Source organism: Myotis myotis, unplaced genomic scaffold (genome assembly GCF_014108235.1).
Source record: "Myotis myotis isolate mMyoMyo1 unplaced genomic scaffold, mMyoMyo1.p scaffold_m19_p_11, whole genome shotgun sequence".
In the NCBI taxonomy this organism is placed as follows: domain Eukaryota; kingdom Metazoa; phylum Chordata; class Mammalia; order Chiroptera; family Vespertilionidae; genus Myotis; species Myotis myotis.
In genome coordinates this window covers 48,825,332-48,851,432 of record NW_023416315.1, presented here as the reverse complement: position 1 = coordinate 48,851,432, position 26,101 = coordinate 48,825,332, and the positions used below count along the sequence as shown (strand labels likewise).

Genomic DNA, 26,101 nt, shown 5'->3' with positions numbered 1-26,101 from the left:
CGATGCTCCATCCACTGAGCCAAACTGGTTTCGGCTGGATTATATCTTTAAAAGTTTATATTTTCAAACTTTTTTCTTCTTTTTTTTTTTTTTTAAATATATTTTATTGATTTTTTTACAGAGAGGAAGGGAGAGAGATAGAGAGTTAGAAACATCAATGAGCGAGAAACATCGATCAGCTGCCTCCCGCACATCTCCCACTGGGGATGTGCCCGCAACCCAGGTACATGCCCCTGACCGGAATCGAACCTGGGACCCTTCAGTCCGCAGGCCGACGCTCTATCCACTGAGCCAAACCGGTTTCGGCTTCAAACTTTTTTCTTAAAAAAATGTAAAACATACAGAGCCACTATGCATTTACAAAAGTGTGATATTACATTACTGTTTTGAAATAAGTAATTGCTCATATGACCACACACACACACACACACACACACACACACACACACACACGCACACACACACACAATCAGTACCATTCCCTGGATAGCAGTTTACTTAAGGGCCTTTATTGACTGACTAAAGTTTATGGCTGCCCTGGGAACAGTCATTCACTGTCCCTTTTTAAGGCCATTACCTAAATATCAGGCACATCTAGCTGCCGCTTAGTGTTCTAGTCTAACTACTTAAATAAAACTCAATGTAGCCTTTCACCTGGAATTCTCCCTTCCTCCTCAATGTACACCCACAGTCATCATATTTGATTTCATCACCAAAGGAAGAACATTTGATCTAGGAAATACATAAAAAATGTCAGATATAGGTATCGTTAGCACCTTAAATATGGGAAAAAGGGGGAAATAATTTAATTATTCAGGCATTCCTGTGTTTTTCTTATTTTTGTTATGCTTTTCATTCTGAAACAATATTATATTTTGATAGCATTTATTTTTGCCTGACCATAAAAAGCAACATTTTACTTGACAAAATAGAAAGTGGTATATAGTATACACACAGCATCCCCAGATGACCTTAGTAAACATTTTGAATTCTCACAGCCTTTCCCTCTTATTTGTAGTCTTATTTCTATGGAGATCTTATTTCAAAACAAGATGAAAGCAACATATATATTTTTGCAGGTTTTTATTTTAAAGTGTGACTTCTATCCTTTTTCATGTCACTAAATATTGCATTGTGCTTAAGATTATGGTACTTGGATTTAGAGGAAATTGACAATTGTCACGCTGCATTTTCTTGACCGAAAATAACAACACTAACCTCAATAATAACAGACTGTTAACAGATACTATTTAATGAATATTCACTAAATGCCAGGAAGTGTGCTAGGGTCTTTGCATGTACTGAGTAATGTAATCCCCACAGAAACCTTGTAAAGCAGGTACTATTATTTTCACTTTTTTACATCTGAAGAAACAGAGACCCAGAGAAGTTGTCAACTTGCCCAGCATCATTGAACATCAGAAGCTAGGCCCTCTGGCTTCAGAGCTCATGGGACACTGACTTCAACAGGAACCTAAATTTTTTAAAGCTCATTATTTTTAAGGGAACAGATATTTTCATCTTTACTAGCTTTTATGTACTTTGAAAATAAAACTTTTTAAGTATAGTCACATGCTGGTTTTCCCTATAGCAACCTCAGTAGACAAAGCATCAACTCATAGTGGGTTTTTTAAAATTTGTTTTTATTGTTGAGAGTCTTACAGATATTCCCCATCCTCCCCCCACCCCCCGCCCATGTTAGTCCCCCTTCACTGAGCTCCCGCCCGACCCAGGCCTTCATGACACTATTGTCGGTGTCCATGGGCTATGCATATATGTATATACTAAATTCTTTGGTTAATCTCTTCCCAACCCACCTCCTCCTCCCTTCCCATTGAGATTTCTCAGCCTGCTCCATGCTTCCATGGCTCTGGACCTATTTTGCTCATCAGTTTATTTTGTTCATTAGATTCCACATGTAAGCAAAATCACATGGTATTTGTCTTTCTCTGACTTGCTTATTTCACTTAACATAATCATCTCCAGGTCCATCCATGCTTACAGCTGCATAGTATTCCATGGTGTAAATGCACAACAGCCTTTTTATCCACTCATCTGCTGATGGGCACTAGAGCTATTAGTGTTTTAATAAAAGGTCTTCTTCTACCCAGAGCCATGGGTGTCATCACCTTATTTCTTTTCCACTCCCGTGATGCAGGAAGCAACCAGCTTGGCCCCATATATGGCCACACGTCCGTGATGATGGGGAGCCTGCTGGATGATCACCACTGGCACTCCGTGGTCATTGAGCGCCAGGGCCGAAGCATTGACCTCACGCTGGACAGGAGCGTGCAGCACTTCCGCACCAATGGGGAGTTCGACTACCTGGACTTAGACTATGAGGTGAGCTTGAGGACATATAAACTGTGATCAGTGTCGAGTGGCTGCCTCCATCTCCCACTTATATTATTGTTAATTATGTGCCTTCCTCACCATTTTCATTTTATTCTCCAAAGAAAAATTAACTTATAATTTCAAAACCTAGTTTATTAATATATGTCATTTTATTCTTTTATAAATTTCAAATAATAAATATTTGAAAAATTTTTTAAATCTTGGTGCCAAAGTAACAATTTGAAGAGAAAGAACATCTATCATGTTATCAGGATTACTTAACAAGTCCTGAATAAACTTAAGGTATAATCTTTCCATTTCTTATTCATTATAATGTAAATTACACTATTTTACTTCATAATACACAGTATTATAAACAAGGAGTTGCCTAATATTTATTACAAAATATTGAATAAGAAATCCTGAGTTCTGATTTATATTAAGCCATTTATAAACTTATGACTATTAATCATTCATTTGACAGGTTCTATTTTCTCAAATATAATTGTCGCTAAAGCAATTGAAATAGATTACATTTTTTAAAAATTGTCCTTAAATAAAAATGGCTATTTCTTATCCCCCAAATGATCAAAGATTAAAAAAGCTATGATATTGGTCTAGTAAAATTATATATTCTCATAATATACTGGTAGGCATACCAGGTATTTTAATAAAGTATTTGGAGAGCAATTCAACCTTTAAATGTCCATTCAAAAATGTTAATCATATATAGTAACAAGAGTTCTGTAAGAACATAATAATCACAGCATAATGTATTCTAAGAGAAAAGGGATAATGCTAAATGAACAAGCAACGCATAGCAGTAAACTAAGCAGGATGAAATATTAATCAGCCAGAGGCTTATGAACTTCTTCATTCACGGAACCCTTGGTGTCTTATTAACTTTCCACAGCCATCCATGACCCTTCTATAATGGTTAGACCCGAAAAACTTAATAAATGTTTATGCCCTAAGAATACAGTGGCCATTTGAAAAACAAAATACATATAAAATGAAAGGGCAAATTATAATTTTATTTTATTCTTACGATAGTAATTATTTACTAACTAGAGGCCTGGTGCATGAAATTCGTGCACAGAATGGGGGATGTACCTCAACCCGGCTTGCACCCTCTCCAATCTGGGACCCCTCGTGGGTTATCCAACTTCCGGTTTAGCAGTCAGACATCCCTCTCACAATCTGTGACTGCTAGCTCCTAACCGCTTCTGTCTGCCAGCCTGATTGCCCCCTAACCACTCCCCTGCTGGCCTGATTGATGCCTAACTGCTCCCCTGCCAGCCTGATCACCCCCAACTGCCCTCCCCTGCTGGCCTGGTCGCCCCCAACTGCCCTCCCTTGCTGGCCATCTTGTGGCAGCCCTCTTGTGACAATGTCATGCAAGGGTGTTGTGTGAGGGCGTGATGCCACCTAGGCTTTTATAATATAGGATGTTATTGGAAAGTAGAGGATGGTTCCCCCTTTTCCACTGAAGTACCTGGGTAGGATTTTAGAGAAAATCAATTGCATGGAATGAAAAGCCTGGGTTTGAATCCCTTTCTGCCCTCTACGGGTTGTGTGACAGTGGCGAAATCATGCTCACCTTCTATAAAATGAATATAATGGCACATTTATTATAGGGTTATTTGAGGAGACAACAGGAAGTAAGAGAAACCACCATATATGTCAGTTATACTTCATTAAACTACACATGAAAAAAACCTATGTTTATTCTCTTTCATACAAAAGGAGCCCCTAGGCAGGTAACCCTGGGCTCAAATGGCAGCATCACGGTCATCACGACCCCCATCTCTCCTCTTGCTACTCCTCCTCCCCACTGCAGATCCCTCCAAGGGTGCTACTCATTCCATGTTGCTTTCCAGCCAGCGGGAAGGAGAGAGAGGGAAGGAAGGTGAACTGTATTCTTGGAGTCACACACAGACCTTTCATTTAAATCTCATGAGACCAAAACTTGCTTCAAAGCGGCTGGTAAATGCCACCAATGGACAGGGAGCAACGTGTGGAACTGAAAAGCATTTTTTTTTCCTCTAAAGAAAGTTGAGAGAAAGGACACTTAGAGGTAATTAATAGTCTGCCACACTTTATAAATCTTGGTAGCTAACAAGATGGTTAATGCAGCTGTTTTTCAGAGTAATCCTTGAATGGCAATATCAGCGGTAAGTCCATCATATGATGCATATGAATATCTGATGATTAATAACTGCAACAGTTTTTAATATCAGAATAGTTACCATTTCAGAAAGTATTTTTGTGGTCCAGCCACTTGATTTTACTGATGAGACTACAAAACCAGAAAGAAGGGATTAGTTACATTCTCATATCATTAGTTGCATTAGGAACTGGGATTGGAACCTGCATCTCTTAGTTGTAAGGAGCCTGGTAAATTGAGCCCTTGATGCTTCCTTCACCGGAGCACCTTCCATAAGGGAGGACGTGTGCCAAGGGTTGCTGAAAGCAGAGAAGCGAGGAGTGTTTGAATCAGCCTCCCAAAGGAAAACGAAAAGCCCTAGATAAGCTATGCACACAGAGAAGGAATCAAACAACACTTACAAACTGGGGTTTAGGTATATTTCAATATGTGATATTTTGTTGAGGATTTCAGCATCTATGTTCATCAGGCCTATACTTTTTTTCTTTGTAGTATTTTTATCTCATTTATGAATGAGGATAATGTGGCCTCATAAAATGAGCTTCGGAGTCCTTCTTCTTGAATTTTTTGGAAAAGTTTGAAGAGGATAGGTGTTATTTTTTTTTATGAATGTTTCATAAGATCCATCCCTGATCATAGTATTTCATGAAATGAGCTGCATCCCTGACTTTGAATTCATATTGTATTTCAAATCTTTATAATAAAGTGTTCTCTTTTGCCTAAGCTAAAAGATATGTGATACTGCCTGTCATTCAGCATAAAAGATTTTATTACTATCACCTAGGGAAGTAATTGATAAAATAAATTATAGATAGGAAATTAAATACTTCTTTTAAGTATCAATAATTCTTACCCGTGGTGTTAGGTAAACCTATATATACCTAATAAGTTCAGCTCGATGCTACTTAAAAACATTGTTTTTCAATAATTCTATGATCTTGGTTATTCTCAATTTTTCCTTTTGTAATTTTCTAATTTTTAAATATTTTATCAGTTTTCCTCTTTTCTTCCTATATATAAACTTTACAATAAATGATATATAGCTAACCATTATTTTTTTAATTTATTGAGTTATTCTGTTTTTTTGTATTATCTCATAAACCATAAATCATTGATGGCTTATGAGATAATATAAATCTAATTGGACATTTAAAATGACATGTTGTTAAATAATGGAACATAATTTTCTAATGGCCTCCTAGCACACAAAGATCTTTGCCATATGTATCAAATATGAAGTCTTGACATTTAAAAACTTTTGTTTTCAAAACTTCGTAAGAAAAATTGATGATAACACTGAGTGATAATTAATCATATAATATCTATACTACATATCATGATATTACATCTATGATTAGTAGATTCATTTACTACTAATTAATTATTAGCAATGCATAAGTAAGTCTAATTTCTATTATATGATAATGATATTACAGTGCTGTAATTTGACCAAAGATATATGGAAAACACATAATCTTTTTTATAGGCAATAGTAGCTAGAGATTCACAGGAAGAAATAGTGACCTTCTTCCTTATAATTTAAAAGACCTATAATATCTATAAGCCTGTACTTCTCAAGTTACAGCCCCTAAATTCTAAGATGTTCCTACTCAATGTAGTAATGAGACTTCCTGAACTATTTTCTCTATTCACCATAAGTCTAATGAATGTTTGACTTTAATGGACATTAGACTACAATAAGTTTATGTCAGATAAATACAATATTCCTTGCTTTTGGCTGCAGTTTTATCAATTTATATATTAGTGTTGATTATCTCATGATGACTAGAGGCATGTATTGATAGTATGTCTTTGAAGAGTAAACATAAAAATGTACTTTAATATTACTTAATATGTTTGCTGTGTAAAGTATTTTAAAACATTCTCAGGATAAATTATAAAATGCCTTTTGGGTAGCAAAACCTCAAGGTATTGTTGCTGTTTTCTTATTCAAGTTATAATCTAATTGCCAGAATTAATAATACTATTATGCACTTCAATAACAACAAAAATTTAAATATAATAGATTTGGAGACAGAAAAATGTCTGTATATATTGGTAAAGTAAATATAACAGACCTTGCCTGTATTGATAGTTCTGTCTCATTAAATGTGAATGTTATTTTTTTAAGTCGAATACAGTGTGAATGTTTTGTTGCTTTTTTCTCAAAGATCACCTTTGGAGGCATACCTTTCTCCGGTAAGCCCAGTTCCAGCAGCAGAAAGAATTTCAAAGGCTGCATGGAAAGCATTAACTACAATGGCGCCAACATAACTGATCTTGCAAGAAGGAAGAAGCTGGAGCCTTCAAATGTGGTAAGATCTTTGACCCCAGACATATTGGTTCATAGGAAAATCACAGAACTTGCGTTTTCTATGGACTATTGTATAACAACATCATAGCATTTTTTGTCACACTTATGTTGGGCTCAACAGTATAGAACTGACTTTAAAATTACCAATGTGTAGATCCTGGAAGTACTCTAAGAATCGATACTGGATTTTGAGTTGAATTAGCTGGAAATAGAAGGTGAGTTTTATTGGTAAAAGTAAACATGTAAAAATAATCGTTGGTGAAGGTACAGAGCAAACTTAATTTTAATATTAATTCAGAGAGAGTCTGCCATGGATTTAATAGTTAATGTGCTGAAGTGAAAGAACTATGCATCTAGAGGTAGATAATGGTGTTGTTTAAAAAAAATTGAAGGCCCAGTTAAAAATATAAAATCATATTCCTCAGAATGTTATGGTGGGATCAAAGAAGCTGAGAACAAATGTAGATTTTCAGATCTTTAAAAGGAAGGTACTTAGACCCTGGAATATAAAATTTAGTGTATACCAATATAAAATTCAGTATATCAAATTTGTGTGTACAAAATAGGGGAATTATGAGATAGAAGTAGTTTTGCAATTTTTGTTTTAATTTTGTACATTCATGCCACTGTTTCCATAAGCATTAATTCATTATTATGTAAGCACAGTTCATGGGAATTTCAGTGGGATTTTTAGTTGAATAAAAAAAATAATCTGAAATAATAAAAACTATGCTGATACTAAATAATTAAAATTTATATATAAGTATGGGTGTAAAACCCAAGACCATTTGCTCCAGAATATTAGTTTAATAATTGGCAACCAAATGACCATGATTCCCACTGAGACCAGTAATATAATAATAGCCATCTGAATAGGACATCCAGAAGAAGACAGGGGCATCACCTCCCCAGCTGATGCATCATTAATTAGGGGGAGAGAAGCAGCTTTTTGCTATCTTCAGAGAGTCCAGTGGTCCACTCTGAAGCTCTCAGAGATGCACAGCCCATCCCCTGGTCAGCCCATCACAGCAGGTTGCCTAACAATTTCATGATGGATTGTGCTTGTTACATCCAAACTTGATGACTAACTTCTGCACCTTGTTAGGCATACACTCCTAGTAGACTCACATCAAGGTATCCAATTCCTGAATTCAAGTCAGCCTACTACATGTGATAGTTTGGGACAGGCTAAAGCTCTGCTTTGAAATATGTAGAATTACAGTTTTCTCTACTGTCTTCCATGGATCCTTATTTTATTCTGCATTTTCCTCAAAGAATGCCTTTCTGTTTTACAGGGAAACCTGAGTTTCTCCTGTGTGGAGCCCTACACGGTGCCGGTCTTTTTCAATGCCACCAGTTACCTGGAGGTGCCTGGACGGCTCCACCAGGACCTGTTTGTGGTCAGTTTCCAGTTCAGGACTTGGAACCCCAATGGCCTCCTGCTTTTCAGTCACTTTGCAGATAATTTGGGCAACGTGGAGATTGACCTCACTGAAAGCAAAGTTGGTGTTCACATCAATGTCACGCAGACCAAGATGAGCCAAATAGACATTTCCTCAGGTCAGTGAAATCTCCTGATGTTTGCTCCTGAAACTGCTGAGGCGATTTCCGCAGATGAAGTTGCATTTGTTTGGTTTGGTTTGGTTTGGTTTGGTTTGGTTTGGTAGGTGTTACATGCTGGTGGTTATATTTGGATCCAGTCTGAGATTCTTTCTTGGTTGCCTTGAGTGCTGTTTGAATAAGGGAAACCTGGAACCTTACTGAGAAGGTGAGGGGTGGGCGAGGAGAAAAGTTGGTTGGACTGTCTTAGGACACAAGAATCTTCTATTTCTTATAAATGCTAATTCCTATTTAATGGAGAAATTGATATTTCTTTAAGTGAATGTTTTATCTTCAAAAACAAAGAATATTTATTTTACTAACATACTAGTACCTGGTATCTTTTGAATTCATGGTCATTCAGATATCTTTTACAATTAGTAATGGGATTATAATAATTTAATTATGACTTCAAAGGTCTATTCAACCGCCTGAATCAAAACTTCAAAGGATTTTGTTAAATTTGTGCAAATGTTCAGGGATAAAAGCAAACAGGAGTGAGCACAACATGTATGTATCAACAGAGGAGGGTGCTTTTTAAACTCGACATCACAGTGGCATGATAAACTGACACTTAGGGAACACTGTTGTTACCTGAACAGATGTAGCAACCTTGGAATGTTCTTTGAGTAATGGGGTACAAAGAAAGTTGAAATTGCAAAGTGAGATATTCTAAACAAAGAAAAATTCGACGTGTTATGGGAGTGATAAGCAGTAAAATGTTCACAGTTTCACTAGATGCTTCTAGCAATGGTTGTGTTTGCTTTGTAAAGCACTCCCTAGACGACAGAGGAAACTAATGTTTCTGAGCACCTTGGACAGATGTACAAAACACAGAGGGGAGGGTCATGACTGAGTGCTCAGCTGCATGACTGCCTGCAGGCTAGACTTTCCAGGTTCACTGGTGACGCCATATGCATACCCCCGACCCTGTTCCTAACAGGCACTCCCCTCTGTGTGGGCAGCTCTTTGAGGGCAGTAGCCAGGCCTGTTCTATCGCTGGCATGTAGAACAGCACTTATAACAGAAGAGGTGTCCTGGGGAATGTTTGTCAAGTTCAGCACAGTGGCCCTTTGATCCAGTGTTCAATAGCAGGGTGTCTTTTGCAGCAGGATGTATGTTTTTTATTTATTTTTTTTGTAAATAGGCTTTGTCTTTCTATATGGACTGTTGCTGAAAAGAATTCAAGGAAGACATAGTGGCCATTCTGTAAGAGGTGTTTCTGAAATCAAAGGCTGGTGTGAACTACCTAGATGTTTACTTTTTCAGTTTTTGCTTTGTTAGTTGTGCTTTTTCCCCTGAATGTTCCAAGTCAAAATGATCGATCAACCATATTTTATCACTACTTTCCAGTACAAATTCACTTGGGGAAATTTAGTAAATAGAAAATATCTGGAGAGATCAGTATAGCACATAAAACAAATACACAAATAAAATATTTACCACAGTTGGAACACTCACTAAATCCTGTCATGATTCATGGCTCTTTTCTAGTGAGGAACCACATAAAAATACTTAGCAAGGCCTCCCTCCTGGAGTGCTCTTTACAAATCCAACTTCCTGAGACTATTATAATGGAAAGAATAGGATCTTAAACATAGTGATCAACAAACAGTTACTAATTGAATTTGGTCTAATTTAGGACTCCAAGATACTCTCATCTAATTTAAACTGTGTTTATTAAAAAATAAAGACTAAAGAAATCCAACACTTAACAACTAATATATTTTAATAGATTTGCTTAAGTGTGATAAAATTGGACTTTAGAAATTTCTGTCAGTTTAGCCAATTATCCATGCAAATTAAGGGAAACTGGTATGAAATCTAAATATTTCTATAGTCTCCCTCATATATTGTAATGAAAATACCTTAGTTTTTCAGATCACTGCTGTGTTTTTTTCCTATACATGTAGTAAAAACTGAGATCACATCAGATATCATTGCTCAAGTTTGAGAAATTTTAGTAAGTAAATAAATACACATACATTTTTAAAAAGTCGAATCCTGTACTCATTGAAATTGTGTATATTAAAAAGTAAAGGAAAAAAAGGGAATCCAATATGTTAGAACTCCATTCATTCATCCTACAAATATATAGAGTGTGCATAGAACACAATTTTCATATGTATTTTAATGCATCTTACCAAATTTAATTGAATGTAAAACTAACGTAGTGTAAGTAGCAACAATGAAAAAATAAGGAATTTAGAAAAATAAATTACCTTTAGATGTACTCTAATAATTAGGATGTTTTATTTTCTTTTTCTTTTCTTTTCTTTTCTTTTTTTTCCCATTAAAAAAAAATGCCACTATATGATTTCAGGATCTAAAAACAAGTGGTGACCACAGTTTGGAAAACACTAACCTACAGATTTGTCTCCTCAATTGAACTGTGGGAATTTTTTAAAGTTCTAGTGATGCCATTATAATAACCTGGTTATTATTTAACAGGAAAAGAAAAAAGGGAAGACTAAAGGATATAGACTTACCATTTATACTTTGCCAGGCAGCTGCAGTTTAACACTCCCCAGGTCTATTCCCTGCAAATAAATGGGCGAAGGGACTGGGCAATAGATACATGCCCAGTGAGGTCTAGGTGACATAGGAAGGGGCTTATCTGTCAGTCACACCTGGGAATAGTCAGTGGCCGGATAGGCATGGCCACTGCAAGGACGTGAGATTGATACAGTTAATTCCTGAACACAGAGAGCTCTCTCTCTCGGCTCTCCTGGCTCTTGTGCTTTTGGCCCTCTTGCTCTCTTGGGACTCCTGTTGCAGGGGTGCACTCCCCTGTGTTCACCCCCCTGTCTCATGGCCATATGGGGCCCACACAGTGGGCGGTGATTAGCCTGATGCTACATCAGACTCAGCTCTACCATGGAATAGAAAGTCTGGGCACTGACCCTACTTTTGTCTCTACTGAATCCCAGCTGTACATTTTCCAAGCCTGGAATAAGGGGCATGGAACTTTGCAAATCAAGAAATGTAACTGTACACAAATAAAAACTATTTATTCACCTGTATGGACCTTAAAAAATTCCTTTTCTGAAAATATCACAAGAACCCCACTCCCACTAGTGAGAGAGGAATTCCACCCACCCAATCCTCCAGCAACATTTGTTGCTCAGGATGATTTACTATATCATTTTATATCGGAAAACTAAAGGTGCCTTTCAGGAACAAATTATGATATTATAACAGTAGTAAGAAAGTAATCCACGTGTATTACTGTCTGATGTAACCAATAGGAAGGGAAAAAAAAGAGGGAAAAAAAAAAAACCCTGAAATACTAGTAAGGTTTTTTTTTTTATATATATCATAAAATGCCTTAATTTTATGCCACTAAATCACAAATCGATGTTTAGAATAATACTCTAAAGTTGTGATCAGCTGAGAAGAATAAGGTCATAAAATGTGATTCAGCATTTATATAGTATAGGAAGGAAAGTTAATTCTATTAATGACTTTTCTCACCTATTTTTAAAAAAAATCAATTTCCATCCATGTAAACAAAGCCTTTCAGAAAAATCATTCAGCTTCTGCCCTGTTTCTAAATCAACCGTTTGCTATTAGTAAGCTGAAGTATTAAAACCTCCTGGTTTCATCCCTACTGCACTGGACAGTTGTACTCAGCAAATATCACCTTTGTTTGTAATTCTACCTCCAAAGAGAATCTTTGTGTGTGTGTGTGTGCGTGTGTGTGTGTGTGTATGTGTGTGTGTTGTTTGTTTATTTTTTGTTTGTTTGTTTTTTGTTTGTCAACCTTTGAATCCCATTTGGGTGTGTTAAGAGAAAGCAGCTTAGTCTCTGGGCTGTCCTAGTAAAAGAGCATAATGGGGTGCTTTGTAAACAACAGGCATTTGTTTCTCATAATTCCAGAGGCTGAAAGCCCAAGGTCATGGCAGTAGCATGGCCCAATTCTGGGGAAGCTGTTCTCCAGGTTGCAGACTGGGAACTTGTTGCTGTGTCCTCACCTGGTGGAAGGGGCTAGGGCCCTCTGTGGTGCCTCCTTTGTAAGAGTACTAATCCCATTCATGAGAGGTCCACCCTCATGACCTAATAACCTCATGAAGGCCTCACCCTCTCCTACCATCACGCTGTCAATCAAGTTGAACCTTAAATAACATAGGTTTAAGCTCTGCAGGTCCACGCATATGTGGATTTTTATCCAGTAAATACTGTAAGTGTGTTTTTTTCTCCTTGTGATTTTTAAAATACTATTTTCTTTTCTCTAGCTTATTTTATTATAAGAATACAGCATATAATACATAAACATACAAAATATGTGCTCATTGAATGTCTGTTATCAGTAAGGCTTCCATTCCACATTAGGCTATTAACAGTTAAGTCTTTTGCGAAATCAAAGGTTATATATGCATTGTTGACTGCATGGGGGGTTGGTGCCTCTAACCCATATGTTGTTCAAGGGCAAACTGTATATGAATTTGGGAAACATAAAAATACAGACGATAGCACAAGGAATAGATGTTTTCTTGGCTTTTTGTGTAGCCAGGGAACTTGCTGGTAAATACTAGCAAGTTACCAGTTTGATCTCAGTAAATGCATTTCCCTGGGACTGCTTATGGTACTAAGCAATTAGACCAGTGATGGCGAACCTTGTGAGTTCAGCATGACAGCATTTTCAAAAACCCTAACTTAACTCTGGTGCTGTGTCACATATAGAAATTTTTTGATATTTCAACCATAGTAAAGCAAAGACTTATATTTTTGATATTTATTTTATATATTTAAATGCCATTGAATAAAGAAAAATCAACCCAAAAAATGAGTGTCATAGGTTCGCCATCACTGAATTAGACTCTCTCTCCTCTTGGTTTTATGAACATTTGAAAATGTAGCTAGCACATTTTTATTTGAAGGAATTACTTCATTTCAACTTGCAAATTTTATTGATAGCTTGTTACATGAGGTTACTTTTTCATTACATAAGGAAAGAAAGGTCTAGATTGTAATACTATTTTTTAATGTTTTAACTATTTATTGAGAATGATTTTCAGCTCTGTGATTTTAAACTGTTGATATGCTTTAATAATTTCTTAAATCAAATTTCCACAACTCAGATTTAAATAGTGTTTATCTAGGCATTACTTTATATGCTTCAAGGGATTTGTTTTACAATGTCTTAGAGAAGTACTGGAGACTTTGTTTAGTAATACATGTATTCTTTAAATCAAGTAAAACTATAATGATAAGAAGCCTTAAAAATGTCACTCCCCTTTAATCTGTTAACATTGAGTCAGTCTGATTTTACAAAAACAAAGGAGTACACAGAATATTTATCATAATGTAGAAAACATAATAGTAATTGAAAACAAACCAAATATTTTAAATGAAAGGATGACTGAGCATTGCATCCTTATGTGGAATACTATTATGTCATGAGAAATCATATTTCTCAAATAAAATTCAATACCACTGGAAAATATAATATGGTAAATTAAAATTTGTACAAAAATCTATGTAGAATATGTCCCCAATATTATTAAAGTACTCAAATAGCTAAGAAATAGTTTAGAATTAAATAAAATCTGAATAATACTAATATTTATCATCTTTAGTTGTTGGGTTATTAGTCCATGACTAACTTCTCAGTACATTTTTCATAATATCAAAATGTATTACAATAAATATTTATTACTGTTTAGAAAAATGTACTATGAAATATGTACTATGAAATAATGAAGGATGAAATGACATTTCTGAAAAGCAAGCTTAACGATATTGTAAGTAGAAATTACATAGAGTAAGTTATATCAATTTAAAAATTCTAGTTTCATAGTTAATTAGAAACATTTACATAGTCAATTTTTAAAAAGTGTGTTCTTAAAAAATGAGCTTCAGCCTAATTTTAGTAATGGTATTCATGTAACAAATGGAACATTTCATATTCAGACGCAGAAATTTGGGTTTGGATCTATGCGCTTTTATTTGAATATATGTATAACTAATTTTGAACAAATTGTATGCCTTCCATGTAATTTTCAACCCATTTTTGCCTAGACAGATAGAAGGAAAGATAGAAAGTAAGATAGATAGATCAATTCACAAATATAGGCATTTCCCTTTAAAACTATTGCTATCAAATAATAGCAGATTTTATTTTCTCTCTTAATGATGAATCAATGAATACAAATCTCTTTATTTCCAAATAATTTTCATATATGTTTAAAAATAGTAGCCAAAAATTATTTTTTATATTTCCTTACTTTTGGATGCACTTTTAGATATGTAAGATGCTCAAGAAAAACCCGGAAATCTATTTTAAGGTGCAGAAGATAAAACATGGCTCTGGATTCTTAGAAGACCATGGAGAGTGAGGAAGGTTGATTCACAGAGCACTGTGCTCATTTTAGGAATCTAGCTTTGTTCTAGGATAACATATCTCCTCTTATTTAGTAAAAGCTAAAACTGAGATGGATATAGATCTATATAGTTATAGATATAAACATAGATAACCTTGGACATTTCTACAGTGCAGTTTTCTTACTTTATTCTCCCAAATCACAGATAGACTTGCTGTGAGAGCCACACGGTGCCACATAGAAAGCATTTGGGTGAACAGTGTACTGCTCCTGGGTAGCTTCACCTAAGTGACTTTGTCTTATATCTCAACTCCTAAAGTGGCTATACTGTCATCATGAAGCTGAATGGAAACATACTTTTAATTATACTCTGTGCATGGTGGTGCCTTGTCACATCGCTAGAGGCATTATATCCCAACATGAAAGAAAAGAGACACTGGGGATAGTTTTATGATATTAGATATTGACATCATTTCCCATAAAAAAGGGGGACATTTTAATTTATAGTTACACTTCAAGATACTATACCCACTCTAGTTTCTACAAGGTTTCTGGGCCTTTTAATTCTTTTCTTTTTAATTGATTATATATAGAGAGAAGAATAGAAAGAGAGAGAGAGAACATCTATAGGCTGCCTTCTGCATGGCCCCTGCTGGGGATCGAGCCCACAACTTGTGTATATGCTCTGGTTGGGAGTGAACCAGTGACCTCTGGGTTCATGGGATGATGGTCAACCAACTGAGCCACTCTGGCCAGGGCATTTTATGGGCCTTTCTAAACATCCTATTCCCTTTTCAGGGAAGATGAATAAAATATGATTGTGTGTATGTATGTATAATAACTTTTTAAATGGCAATGAAGAGGATAAAATTTAATAAGCTGAGATGGATAAAATGGAAGTAAAAGCTCCCACTAGAGAATGCATCATGTTTTAAAAACTTTAGTTTACTATACAGATAAACTAGTTAAAGAGAAAAAATAATCAAACATCACTATTACCAACTAACTATGAGAATAAAAGTGAGTTATATAAGACCAGCAAAGAATACAGCCCAGGAAACCCAAACTTAAAACATGGATGTAGTTGCAGATGCTTCCAAAACAGAGATAGAAAGGCACAGGAGCAAATTAGCTTTGCTGAGAGGCCCATTGTTTCCTCTAAGTGTAAGGGCTGACCCAGAGGATATTGTGCTAAGTGTAATAAGTCAGTCAGAGAAAGGCAAATGCATAGGACTTCACCTACATGTGGAACCTTAAGAACAATATAAACAAACAAACAGAAGCCGACTCATAGATACAGAGAACAGACTGACAGCTGTCAGAGAGGAATGGGGTTGGGGAGCTGGATTAAAAAGTGAAGGGGTCAAGAAGTACAAATTGTCTTTAGAAAACAGTCACAGGGATGTAAAGTACTGCATAGGAGATATAGTCAATAAGCCTATATAATAAAGAGGGGATATGCAAATTAACCCTCACACCCTCACAAGATGGCTGCCTATGACCAGGCCGGTAGGGGGGTTAGTGAGGGATGACCAAACGACTGAACAAGCAGGCTGCATGAGGTGACCAGGTCGGCAGGGGGGTTAGTGAGGGACGACCAAATGACTGAACAAGCAGGCTGTGTGGGGAGGCCATGAGGGCAACCAGGCCAGTGGGGGGGCAGTTGGGGGTGACCAGGCCGGCGGGGGGTGGGGAGGCAGTGAGGGGTGATCAGGTTGGCATGGGGGGGCAGTTAGGGGAGACCAGGCAGGCAGGCAGGTGAGCGATTAGGAGCCAGCAGTCCTGGATTGTAAGAGGGATGTCCGACTGGCAGTCAGACATCCCCCAAGGGGTCCTGGATTGGAGAGGGTGTAGGCTGGGCTGAGGGGACCCCCCTAACTATGAGTAGGGTCAAGTGGGTACTGTAAATATTGTGGAGAACAAGTATATGATTATCTAACCACTATGCTGTGCCCCTGAAACTAATACAAATAATACTGAATGTAAATTGTAGTTGACATTTTTAAAAATAAAATAAATAAAAATTTTAAAAGGGCTGTAATTTCTCTAACTGATGGGTAAGTGGTAAATATAAGCATAGTAGATTTATATAGTAGAGAGATAACTCACCCATATTATTAAGGGCCCTCCATAGAAATGTGTAACCAATACGATGTGTATAGAAACAAGGAGATTTGTTACAGGGAACAGACTCACAGTCCCGGAGACTGAGAAGTCCCAGGATCTGCAGTTGGCAAGTGGACACCCAGGAGAGCCTACAGTGTGGTTTCACTCCAAGACCAAAGGCCTGAGAGCCTGGAGAGAGGATGGTGTAAGATCCAGTCTGAAAGCCAGCAGGCTTGAGAATGATGAGCTGATATTTTCAAATCTGAAGGCAGGAGACATCAGTGTCCAGGCTTCCAAGACAGGTGGAGAGGGGGAATTCTAGAGATCCACAGAGATTAATCTGTTTTATTAAACACACTGATTGGAATAGTAATCTCATCCAGAAACACCCTCTCAGACACTCCCAGAATAATGTTTAACCAAACATCTGGGCATTCTTTGACCCAGTCAAGTTGACACATAAAATTAACCATCTCATTAACTTTAGATATTTTTGCCATTTTGTTTCGTAATTTTGTTGTAAATAGTTAATAAAATTTTTAAAAATAGTGGTGCAATAGAGAATCAGATTGGTTGCCTTCATAATCAGAAAGAATACAGGATTATTGGATTAGAAGCTCTCCCCTCCTTCCCCCGTTAATCTTATGGATAAGAATTATCTGGGGCAATGAACTGGACCAGGAAATTTGGACTGTAAGATAGTGCAATGAACTATCATCTACTTTTTTTTCTTTGATGATTTTTAAGCAATTTGAGCTATCCCATGCATGAAGAATTTAGGTGCGTTGGGTTATTTGTTGCTTTGTTATAATATGTTGTGGAGATGAGCCTCTTTGCGGGAGGGAGCCTGCAGATTCTAGTAGTTATGGGAACCTCTGAAATTAACCTGAGATCAACTTAAAGAATGACTCCTCTGGGTATGTTCTGAGATGTCTACTACATATGTGTCACAGTATTTTTCCTTTATTCATAAAAGCTCTCAACTAAATAAATTTGGAGGAATCACACAATACTGCTCAGAAAGTATGTACCTTTACTTGGTAACATTGTATCAGAAAGTAATTAAGTGTATGAACCAATCTTTTATGATAACTCAACTTTATGATTTATTGAAGCCTTTCTAACCCAAGCACAGACCCTACTTCTGATAACCGAATTCCTACAGTTTTTCCTGAGTCCTCTTTCTACTCTGCAGCCACTGCCTTTGCCCTCTTACACCCTATGATCTAATTTTTACAAGTAAAGCTCTGCCTAGATCTTGGTTGTAGTACTCATAACCATGTGACTAGGGTGTGAGGTTTTCTGAAAGGTGTTGATAACCTGCCAGTTTTTCTTCCAGTCTTGCTTCTGGTCTATTTTGGATCCGTTCAGAGGTTGAAACCCTATTGTTGAACCTGCGGCCAGAGGCTGGGATTTTGCTACCCCTGGACATATCGCTCACCTTGATTTCCTAGATCTCTGCTGTTTTAGTTTAAACCCTGAAATGGCTGACTCCAGTCTAGGCTGCAGCCTCTTAATGCCTACAGATAATTGCCTTGTGTCCTTTGGCACAACGTGAAATGCCTCTGTCAATCCTTGTGCAGATCTATGCGAAATCTCAACCTCACTTTGTCTTCTCTCTCAACAAAGTGTTGTTGCTTCTAGGTGTACAGATAAAACATAGTTAACTGGGGAGAAGGGGCAAGGAGAGAATTACAAGCAGGGAAGTAGTACAGTGCACACAATTCCACGAGCTTTCATTTTGGCATGTTTGGTCAATTCACATCATGGCCAAGAGTCTAGCAGAGAGGAGCCTGAATATTTAACATTCTACATTGTTATGGGGCAGGAATCAGGAAAGCTGCCTTGTTAGGAAAGGGAGGCCCCTGGAGCCCAGAAGCTGATGCCAACCTGCTCCTGTGTGGTGCTGACTCATCTGCTAATCCAGCTCTCTCCGAAGGAACTAAAAGGTTGGAGGAAATGAGATGTTTCTCATCTGGTCCAGAGAGAGTGACGATGACTATGATGGTAATGAACCGCTATTAAATGCTTTCCCCATGACTGTCACTGTGCTAAATCCTTTACATTAATTGTCTTTCTTAAGGCTCCAGTGACCTTGTGAGTTAGGTATGAAACCTTCTTGCTCACTCATTTATATCAATGCTAAAATCATTCTTCTTGCGACCCAAGTACAAAACTTAGAGAAAATCAAATTTTATTCTCTATCTTGGTCTGGTTCATATGAAAATTTAGCAAGTACCACCAGTTCTTGTGAAGTACCTCATCCATCCATCATTTATTTATTCCAGTGGGGGAAAAAATCATCACTTGAAAAAGATAATCAAGACCACCTTAATTGTCAAAAATACATTTTTTTCCCCATCATTGCTCTGTTATTATGATACTAGTAATAAGCAGAGACTCTGGAGTCAGATCCCCCAATGGCTAATGCTGACTGAGTCCTTTCTCTGTTCCAGTCCCTGTTTAAATGAAGCTAATGTTCACAAATGTATGAAGTCATTTAATTCAATAACTCCTCAGGATCAAGGCCATTATCCTCTGTATTGTATAGATGAAGAAACAGAGGCATAGAGATAGAATAACTCACCCAGCCTTTTCCAGCTACGAAATCACAAAGCTTGAAAAGGAATTCAGAACATCTGAGTCTAAAGTCAGTCCTCAGGGCCACTCTCCTGTATTGCCTCTCACATTCATTCAACACATTGGCTTCCATTCTCAGAGGATCGGGCATCATTCAATATGACACATCTGAAACATTTGTCACATGCACCCAACACCAGTGATGTTATCATGTGTCATTGGGATTCACCAAGGAGCCTTTCAAATAATCTCCCTTTTGTTTCTCATTTCTCTCTCACATTATCCAAATTTTTATTTCTAAAATACAAGGGCAATATTCAGATTTTCTTCCATTACCTAAAACAAGACCAAATCTCTTGGCCTGCCATACAAGAGCATGCACACACTGAGCCCAACTGGAGTAGTTGGCCTTCGTTTTTCTTGCTTTACCCCAGGGACTCTGACTACTTTCCACTATCTGCCAAGATTCCCTCCCTTTGTATGCTACCCTATTAAACTCCTGCTCACCCATCAAGACCCAGTTTTAGTATAGTTTAGTGTCAATTTAGTATCATTGCCTGTTTTTCAAACCCCAGAGGTCAATACACCATCCTTTAGTACTCATATCTTGAGTAATAATCATTTTTTTTGTTCCATCTTAAATTGTGAATCCATTATCACAACTCACTCGTCTTTGTGCCCCCAAAGCTCACTAAGACACTTGGCAGTCTACAGTGACCAATATTTCCAGCACTGATATTTTTGTTGGTCTGCACTGGAACATTGTAGAGTTTGCTTTCTCTTCTCTCCACCTCCTGCCTCTCTCCACAAGCCCACTCCACAAATTCTCTCCTGATTAAAATTCCAAAATGACTGTTTCCATTGTGTTATACTCTGATTGAAAAATTTTCCATGAAGCCCAGTTTTTTTTAAGACTCACCTGGCTTCCCCGAAAAGCCTAACCACTCATCTCATGGTGACCTCAATTCTAAAATTTAAAAGCATGTGTACTGTTTTTACTTGTTTGACATTGTCTTATATTGTTCAGACACTTGCCTCCTCTGGATGAAAATACTTAATCTCCTTAAGCGCTTTGAGGACAATAATACCGTTCTTATTTCTGCCTGTCTACCTCTGTCTGAGCCTGGTGCACTGTGGCATGTTTCCAAATATCCAGCTGATTGATTTTTTTTAATGAACTGATGCCAAGATGTTATAAACTGTAACTTTATAATTCCGTTGTCTTCATCCCTTTATATGAACCAAATTCATTGTGAAATGAGAGCAGCAAGTATCTCGGAGGAAATAATTGCTTAACTGTAGGAGGCTAATATGTGTGAAATTGATCAAGACCTGAATTTTGATGTGATGCTTTTATAGCAAAAGGACTTGTTTTTTAAGTTGTTGAAGCCTAGAGCTGTACTGGATAAACTATTATATGAATAAAATTAAAGCACATATACATTTGCCGAAAAATGCATTCTCAGGAGCATGGCATGAAGTAAAACCTTGAAATGAGTCCTATTCCCTTTCTATGTTTCCCCCACAGAATACAAAAAAGAAATGTGCATGATTAAAATTAATTTTACCTTTAATTCTCTTCTTCAGGCTTGGGAAAGCATTCGACATGCTTCAGGCTTGGGAAAGCATTCGACATCCATTTCCCCCCACTACCTTCTACTTAAGGCCCCTGGTCACCAGTCAGTTCTATACTTACCTAAAACAGACTTTCCATTAGCTGAAGGAGCTTCCTCTGATTTGCTTTATCAAGGGGGATGGCGTCTTGGGCAATCGAATAGTGCTGTCTCTGACTTCTTCTCACTTCACCTAAGACCATAGAGCACATATGTGCGGAAGTTCCCGCACACTTTATTCAGCTGTGATGGGAAGAAAAGAGCTGATGTGCTTTATCCCTTACTATGCCATGCTATACAGGAACATGTGAACTTTGATCATGCATGTAGATCCATCGGCAGGTGAGCTTCTTCCAAAGAGCTATGTATGCTATTTCACACAGGATAGTCAGTGCCTTGGGCATGTGTAGCAAATGGTCTGTTTGTAAAAAGCTTGATGAGGGAAATGAAACCCTTGATAGTCTCTATAAGAAATATTTCCCTTAGGAAGCTGAAAGAAAAAGAGGGTGCTCTATATCTTTACATATCGTTTGACTGCCTGGAGCAGTGCTGTAATACGCAGTGCAGTTTACCACATAGCACAGTCAGTGGGCATCACTATGGAAAACACACACACACACACACACACACACACACACACACACACACACACACAGCAAGCAACTAAAGAACGTGAGCTCCATTGCAGCAATGAACGAATCTGTAGCAATGAGTGCAGCTGACAGTTGTGTGACTCTGTAGGAGGGTGTAGGTGTGTATACATACCTTTCAAATGCCTTCAATATTTAATAAAGTAAAAACCTTAAAATTCAATAACTCTGCTTCTAGTACTATACTGCAAGTACTATACTGTCATTTGCCATGGTTGAATAATGTAGAGAAGAAAAGATTGAACCGGTAAGATAATGTGATGTAAACAAAGAAGAATTAGAGCTCATCCTGAACTTTTGTAAAATGCTTAGATTTTTAATACTTCCTTCTCTCAAACATTTGAGCATTACTAGAAAGCAACAACAACAAAAATGAGATGAATGGACTTCATAAAAGAAGCCAGGCGCCTGAGTCTGCAGGAGCTGAGCAGGCTGCTTAGGAAGGGATATGTGGGCATCACTTCTTCATAAGATAGCCAGGAGCGGTAGCCAACTCAGCGGCACATGATCCACACAAAGGGCGATAACAGCTCCCCCAACTGCCACCGAGCAGGGACGTATTGGCCCAAAATGTCACTGGTGCCCAGATTGAGAGCTCTGTTTTAAAGAACGTTCTTTGTTACACTCCAAACATGGTGTGCTGTGAGGAGAGGGTCCTGCTTCCTCCCCTCTGCGGACTCCCATTTTCTCCTGTGCTAAATAACAAGCTTAGATAAACTGACTCCTGAGGTCCCTGTTAGATGCCCTTATGGTTTTTCTTTTATTTATCAACTTGCTCGATGGCTTCCTCCTCTTCTTTCCCCTTCCCAGTATGTATTTGCTTTGAAAAAACCCAACTCCCCCCTTTTATTTCAGTGGTGCGTTCTCTCTGAAATGTTTGCACTTCCAAACAATGAGGAGACACTGCTGATTTAGCTCTAGTCAGTGAGCGACTTCTCCAGGAAACACTCTTCTGGACTATCCTATACCAGGCTTTATTATTTTTCTGTTTTATACACATTCCAAACTCCATTTTCCTAAGTATCTGAACCCTGTGGTGTTTTGTGCCACTATCACTTGGGGCTGCCATTTTATCCTGACAGGCACACACACAGGTTACGTTTCTTTGGGAGGTCGGCATTAGGCAGCAGGTAATTATCTAAAGGATAAAAATAATTGGTTGTCCATGTTAGATTCAAGAGTTACAAAAATTCAATGAACTGTATTAATGGTGAGAGGAAGATAGGGCTTTGGGGTGAAAAGGAGACCTAACTGCCATGTTATTAGTTTTCAGATTATGTTTGGCCGAGGTCTAAGTTGGGAGACGAGGCGGCTGTGACTGAGCCCGGATCTGACAAGAAAGGGGTGAGCACTGGGCACCTGTGTCCGGCCACGGTTGGGCTTCTGAATGGAGTGGGGACCTTCCCTGAGTAGTCAGCTTAGAAGTTCCTTCTCCTCGCGTGCCCTTCTTGCTTTCACCAGCTCCCAAGCAAGCCTCTTCTCATTGTGCAGTGGTGACAGCTGACAGGCCACTCCTTTCGACAGAGGCCAGCCTCCCCTTTACTGCCTGGGCCTCCCTTTACTACCCTTTACTACCCTGGGTTTTGATCTCCAACAAAAAGCTCACACCCCATTTTGTGAGAATCATAAAATAGAAAAATCATAAAGAGAAGAACAGTCACAGTTCTCCATAATATTCCTCTCACCTATATGACTTTAGTGTTATCTGCAGGTTGCAAATTTGCACACACATGTGTAGACACTCTCACACATGTATGTACACACAGGCCTTCCTTTCCTGAAACATTCACTGTTACACGTTGGGTACCTAGGATGTGCTAAGCATTAAGGTTATACAGAATGCCCTCATTATACTAATGCTATAATGAGAGATGAGAAATATTAAATAAATACATAAACATTTATAGACTCTAATTAAAGCTATAAAGGAAGTAAGAAAAACTATTGTATGTAATGAGTAAAGAGTATTAAATTTAGACTCAGATATAAATGATAAATAAAAGGGTCAAGCTAGGATAGCAAAAATCTAAAGTACAAAGACCCTACAAATTGAAAGTCTTTGACTATTCAAGAAATATAAAATAAAAAGGGGGCAAGAAAAAAAAGAACTGAATTTGTACAGGTAAGTAGAATCCTGATCATGGGAGGTGTCATAAGCTATTGTAATAAGGTAAGATTGAAACTTATTAAAATTTTCTTCTCAGGTAGTGCCATGATCTGATTTTTAAATGATGTCTCTGGCTTCTATGCAGATACCAGATATATGGATAGATGGATCCATGGATGGATAGTTGAATGGAAGGAATGATATAGTAGATAATAGATTATAGAATGGGATTGTAGACAAACAACAGTGGAGAAAAGGAGACAAGTCAGAATCTGTTGAGTAATCCAGACATAAGATAGTGATAGTTTTAAATAAGATGATAGAAGTGGAGATGAAGAGGAGTTACACATTTTGCGAAAAATTTAAAAGCTTAGTACCAACAAACCTTGGCAATAGATTCTATGTGATTGTGAAACAAAGGTAGGAATCATGACTGGACTGCAGGTTCCTGATTTGATTAACTGAATACATAGTGTCTAACTAGATACGTTAGTCCCTTTGGCTGATGTGGAAAAGAATGGGAAGAAGAGTTTGGAGAAAGTCCAATTCTTCTTTGGACATGCTGCATTTTATCCGCCTTGTAGAAATTTACATGGACAAGCAAAGCTGTCAGTTAGGGATATGATCTGGAGCTCAGAGAAGTCAGGGCTGGAGTTATACATTTGGGTGTCATCGGCATATGGTATTGGAAGTCAAGAGACTGAATTACTTTAATGAATAAGAAAAGATAGACAGAGAAAAGAGTCCCAAAACAAGCTTCAAGATTGTTCATCTTTTCAGAATTAAAAGAGGAGGAAAAGCCCACAAGAGGATAGAGAAGGAGTATACAATTAGGTAAGAAAAAAAATCTAAGATAGTATGATATCCTGGAATCTCGTGAGGAGACTTCCTCAAAGTTTAACTACTGTTAAAATAAAGAAAACAAAATACACCTAAGTTGTCAACTATGTAATAAATGAATACTTAGAACTTTTCTGAGTGCAAGGTCAAAATTAATATGGTATGAGAATTATACTCCAACCTCTCCTGCTTAATGATTTTGTGAAAGACCAAAATAAGACAGATGTTATCTCTACTAGATAGAGTAAACCCAAGCTATTGCTATTTGAAACAGGAAAATATTATCTTACTAGCAGCCCAGTGCACGAAATTTGTGCACTCACGGGGAAGGGAGGGTCCCTCAGCCTGGCCTGCGCCCTCTCACAGTCCGGGAGTCTTCAGGGGATGTTCGACTGATGGCTTAGACCCGCTCCCCAGCCACCCAGCCATCAGCAGACCTCCTTAGTGTTGCCGCAGAGGCGGGAGAGGCTCCCGCCACCACTGCTGTGCTTGTCAGCCATGAGCCCAGCTCCTGTGTTGAGTGTCTGCCCCTGGTGGTCAGTGCGCATAATAGCGACCAGTGGTTCCACCGAAACCAGCTCTCTGACATTCCCTGAGGGGTCCCAGATTGCAAGAGGGCTCAGTTCAGGCCGAGAGACCCCACTGGTGGATGATTGGGGCTGGGGAGGGACATGGGAGGTTGGCCAGCAGGGGAGGGACTGTGGGTGGTCTCCAAGGCATGTCTGGCCTGCCTCACTCAGTCCTGATTGTCAGGAGCCCAGCAGCAAGCTAACTTACTGGTCAGAGCATCTGCCCCCTGGTGATCAGTGCATGTCATAGCAAGCAGTTGAGTGGCCTTAGCATATCATTAGCATATTATGCTCTGATTGGTTGAACAGCCAAATGGATGACCAGACACTTAGCATATTAGGCTTTTATTATATAGGATATTTATGATTTTCAATGTTGACTTCCTATCTATGCCCTGTTCAACCTGCTCCTCCTCAACTTAATGACAAGTCAATACATTTATTCAGGAAGGTGAAAGTTAAAAAAAAAAAAAAGAATAATTAGAGAGATTGGATCCTAAGGAAAATAAATTGAAAATATTTGAAATGAACATTGAAAGAGATCAGGAGAGAAGGCTAAACCATGGAAGGAGCCCAAAGTGCTATAAAAGAAATAAAAAATCAACCAAGACAATCTTGTTTCATGAAAAACAACTAGAGCCTCGCCAGTGTATCTCAGTGGTTGAGCATCAACCCATGCACCAAGAGGTCATTGGTTCAGTTCGAATTCCAGGTCAGGGCACTGCCAGGGGGGGTATACAGGGGCAGCTGATTGATGTTGTTTCTCATTAATGTCTGTCTGTCTCCCCCCCCTCCCCCCCCTTTCTCTCTCTCCCTCTCTCTATAATCAATAAAATCATATTTTTATAAAAACAACAACAGAAAAGAAACTAGAAAAAAGCAGAACTAACACCTAAGGA

General features: G+C 38.0%; 1 protein-coding gene across 1 annotated transcript in view; it reads left to right on the top strand.

Moving 5' to 3' along the window:
- CNTNAP2 (contactin associated protein 2) overlaps positions 1 to 26,101 on the top strand; it is a 1,817,652-nt gene that overhangs the window by 839,545 nt on the left and 952,006 nt on the right. The window contains exons 6-8 of the mRNA XM_036328432.1: positions 2,159 to 2,343; positions 6,673 to 6,816; positions 8,111 to 8,375. Of these exons, the coding sequence (XP_036184325.1) occupies positions 2,159 to 2,343; positions 6,673 to 6,816; positions 8,111 to 8,375 (594 nt within the window). The remainder of the gene's footprint in view (positions 1 to 2,158; positions 2,344 to 6,672; positions 6,817 to 8,110; positions 8,376 to 26,101) is intronic.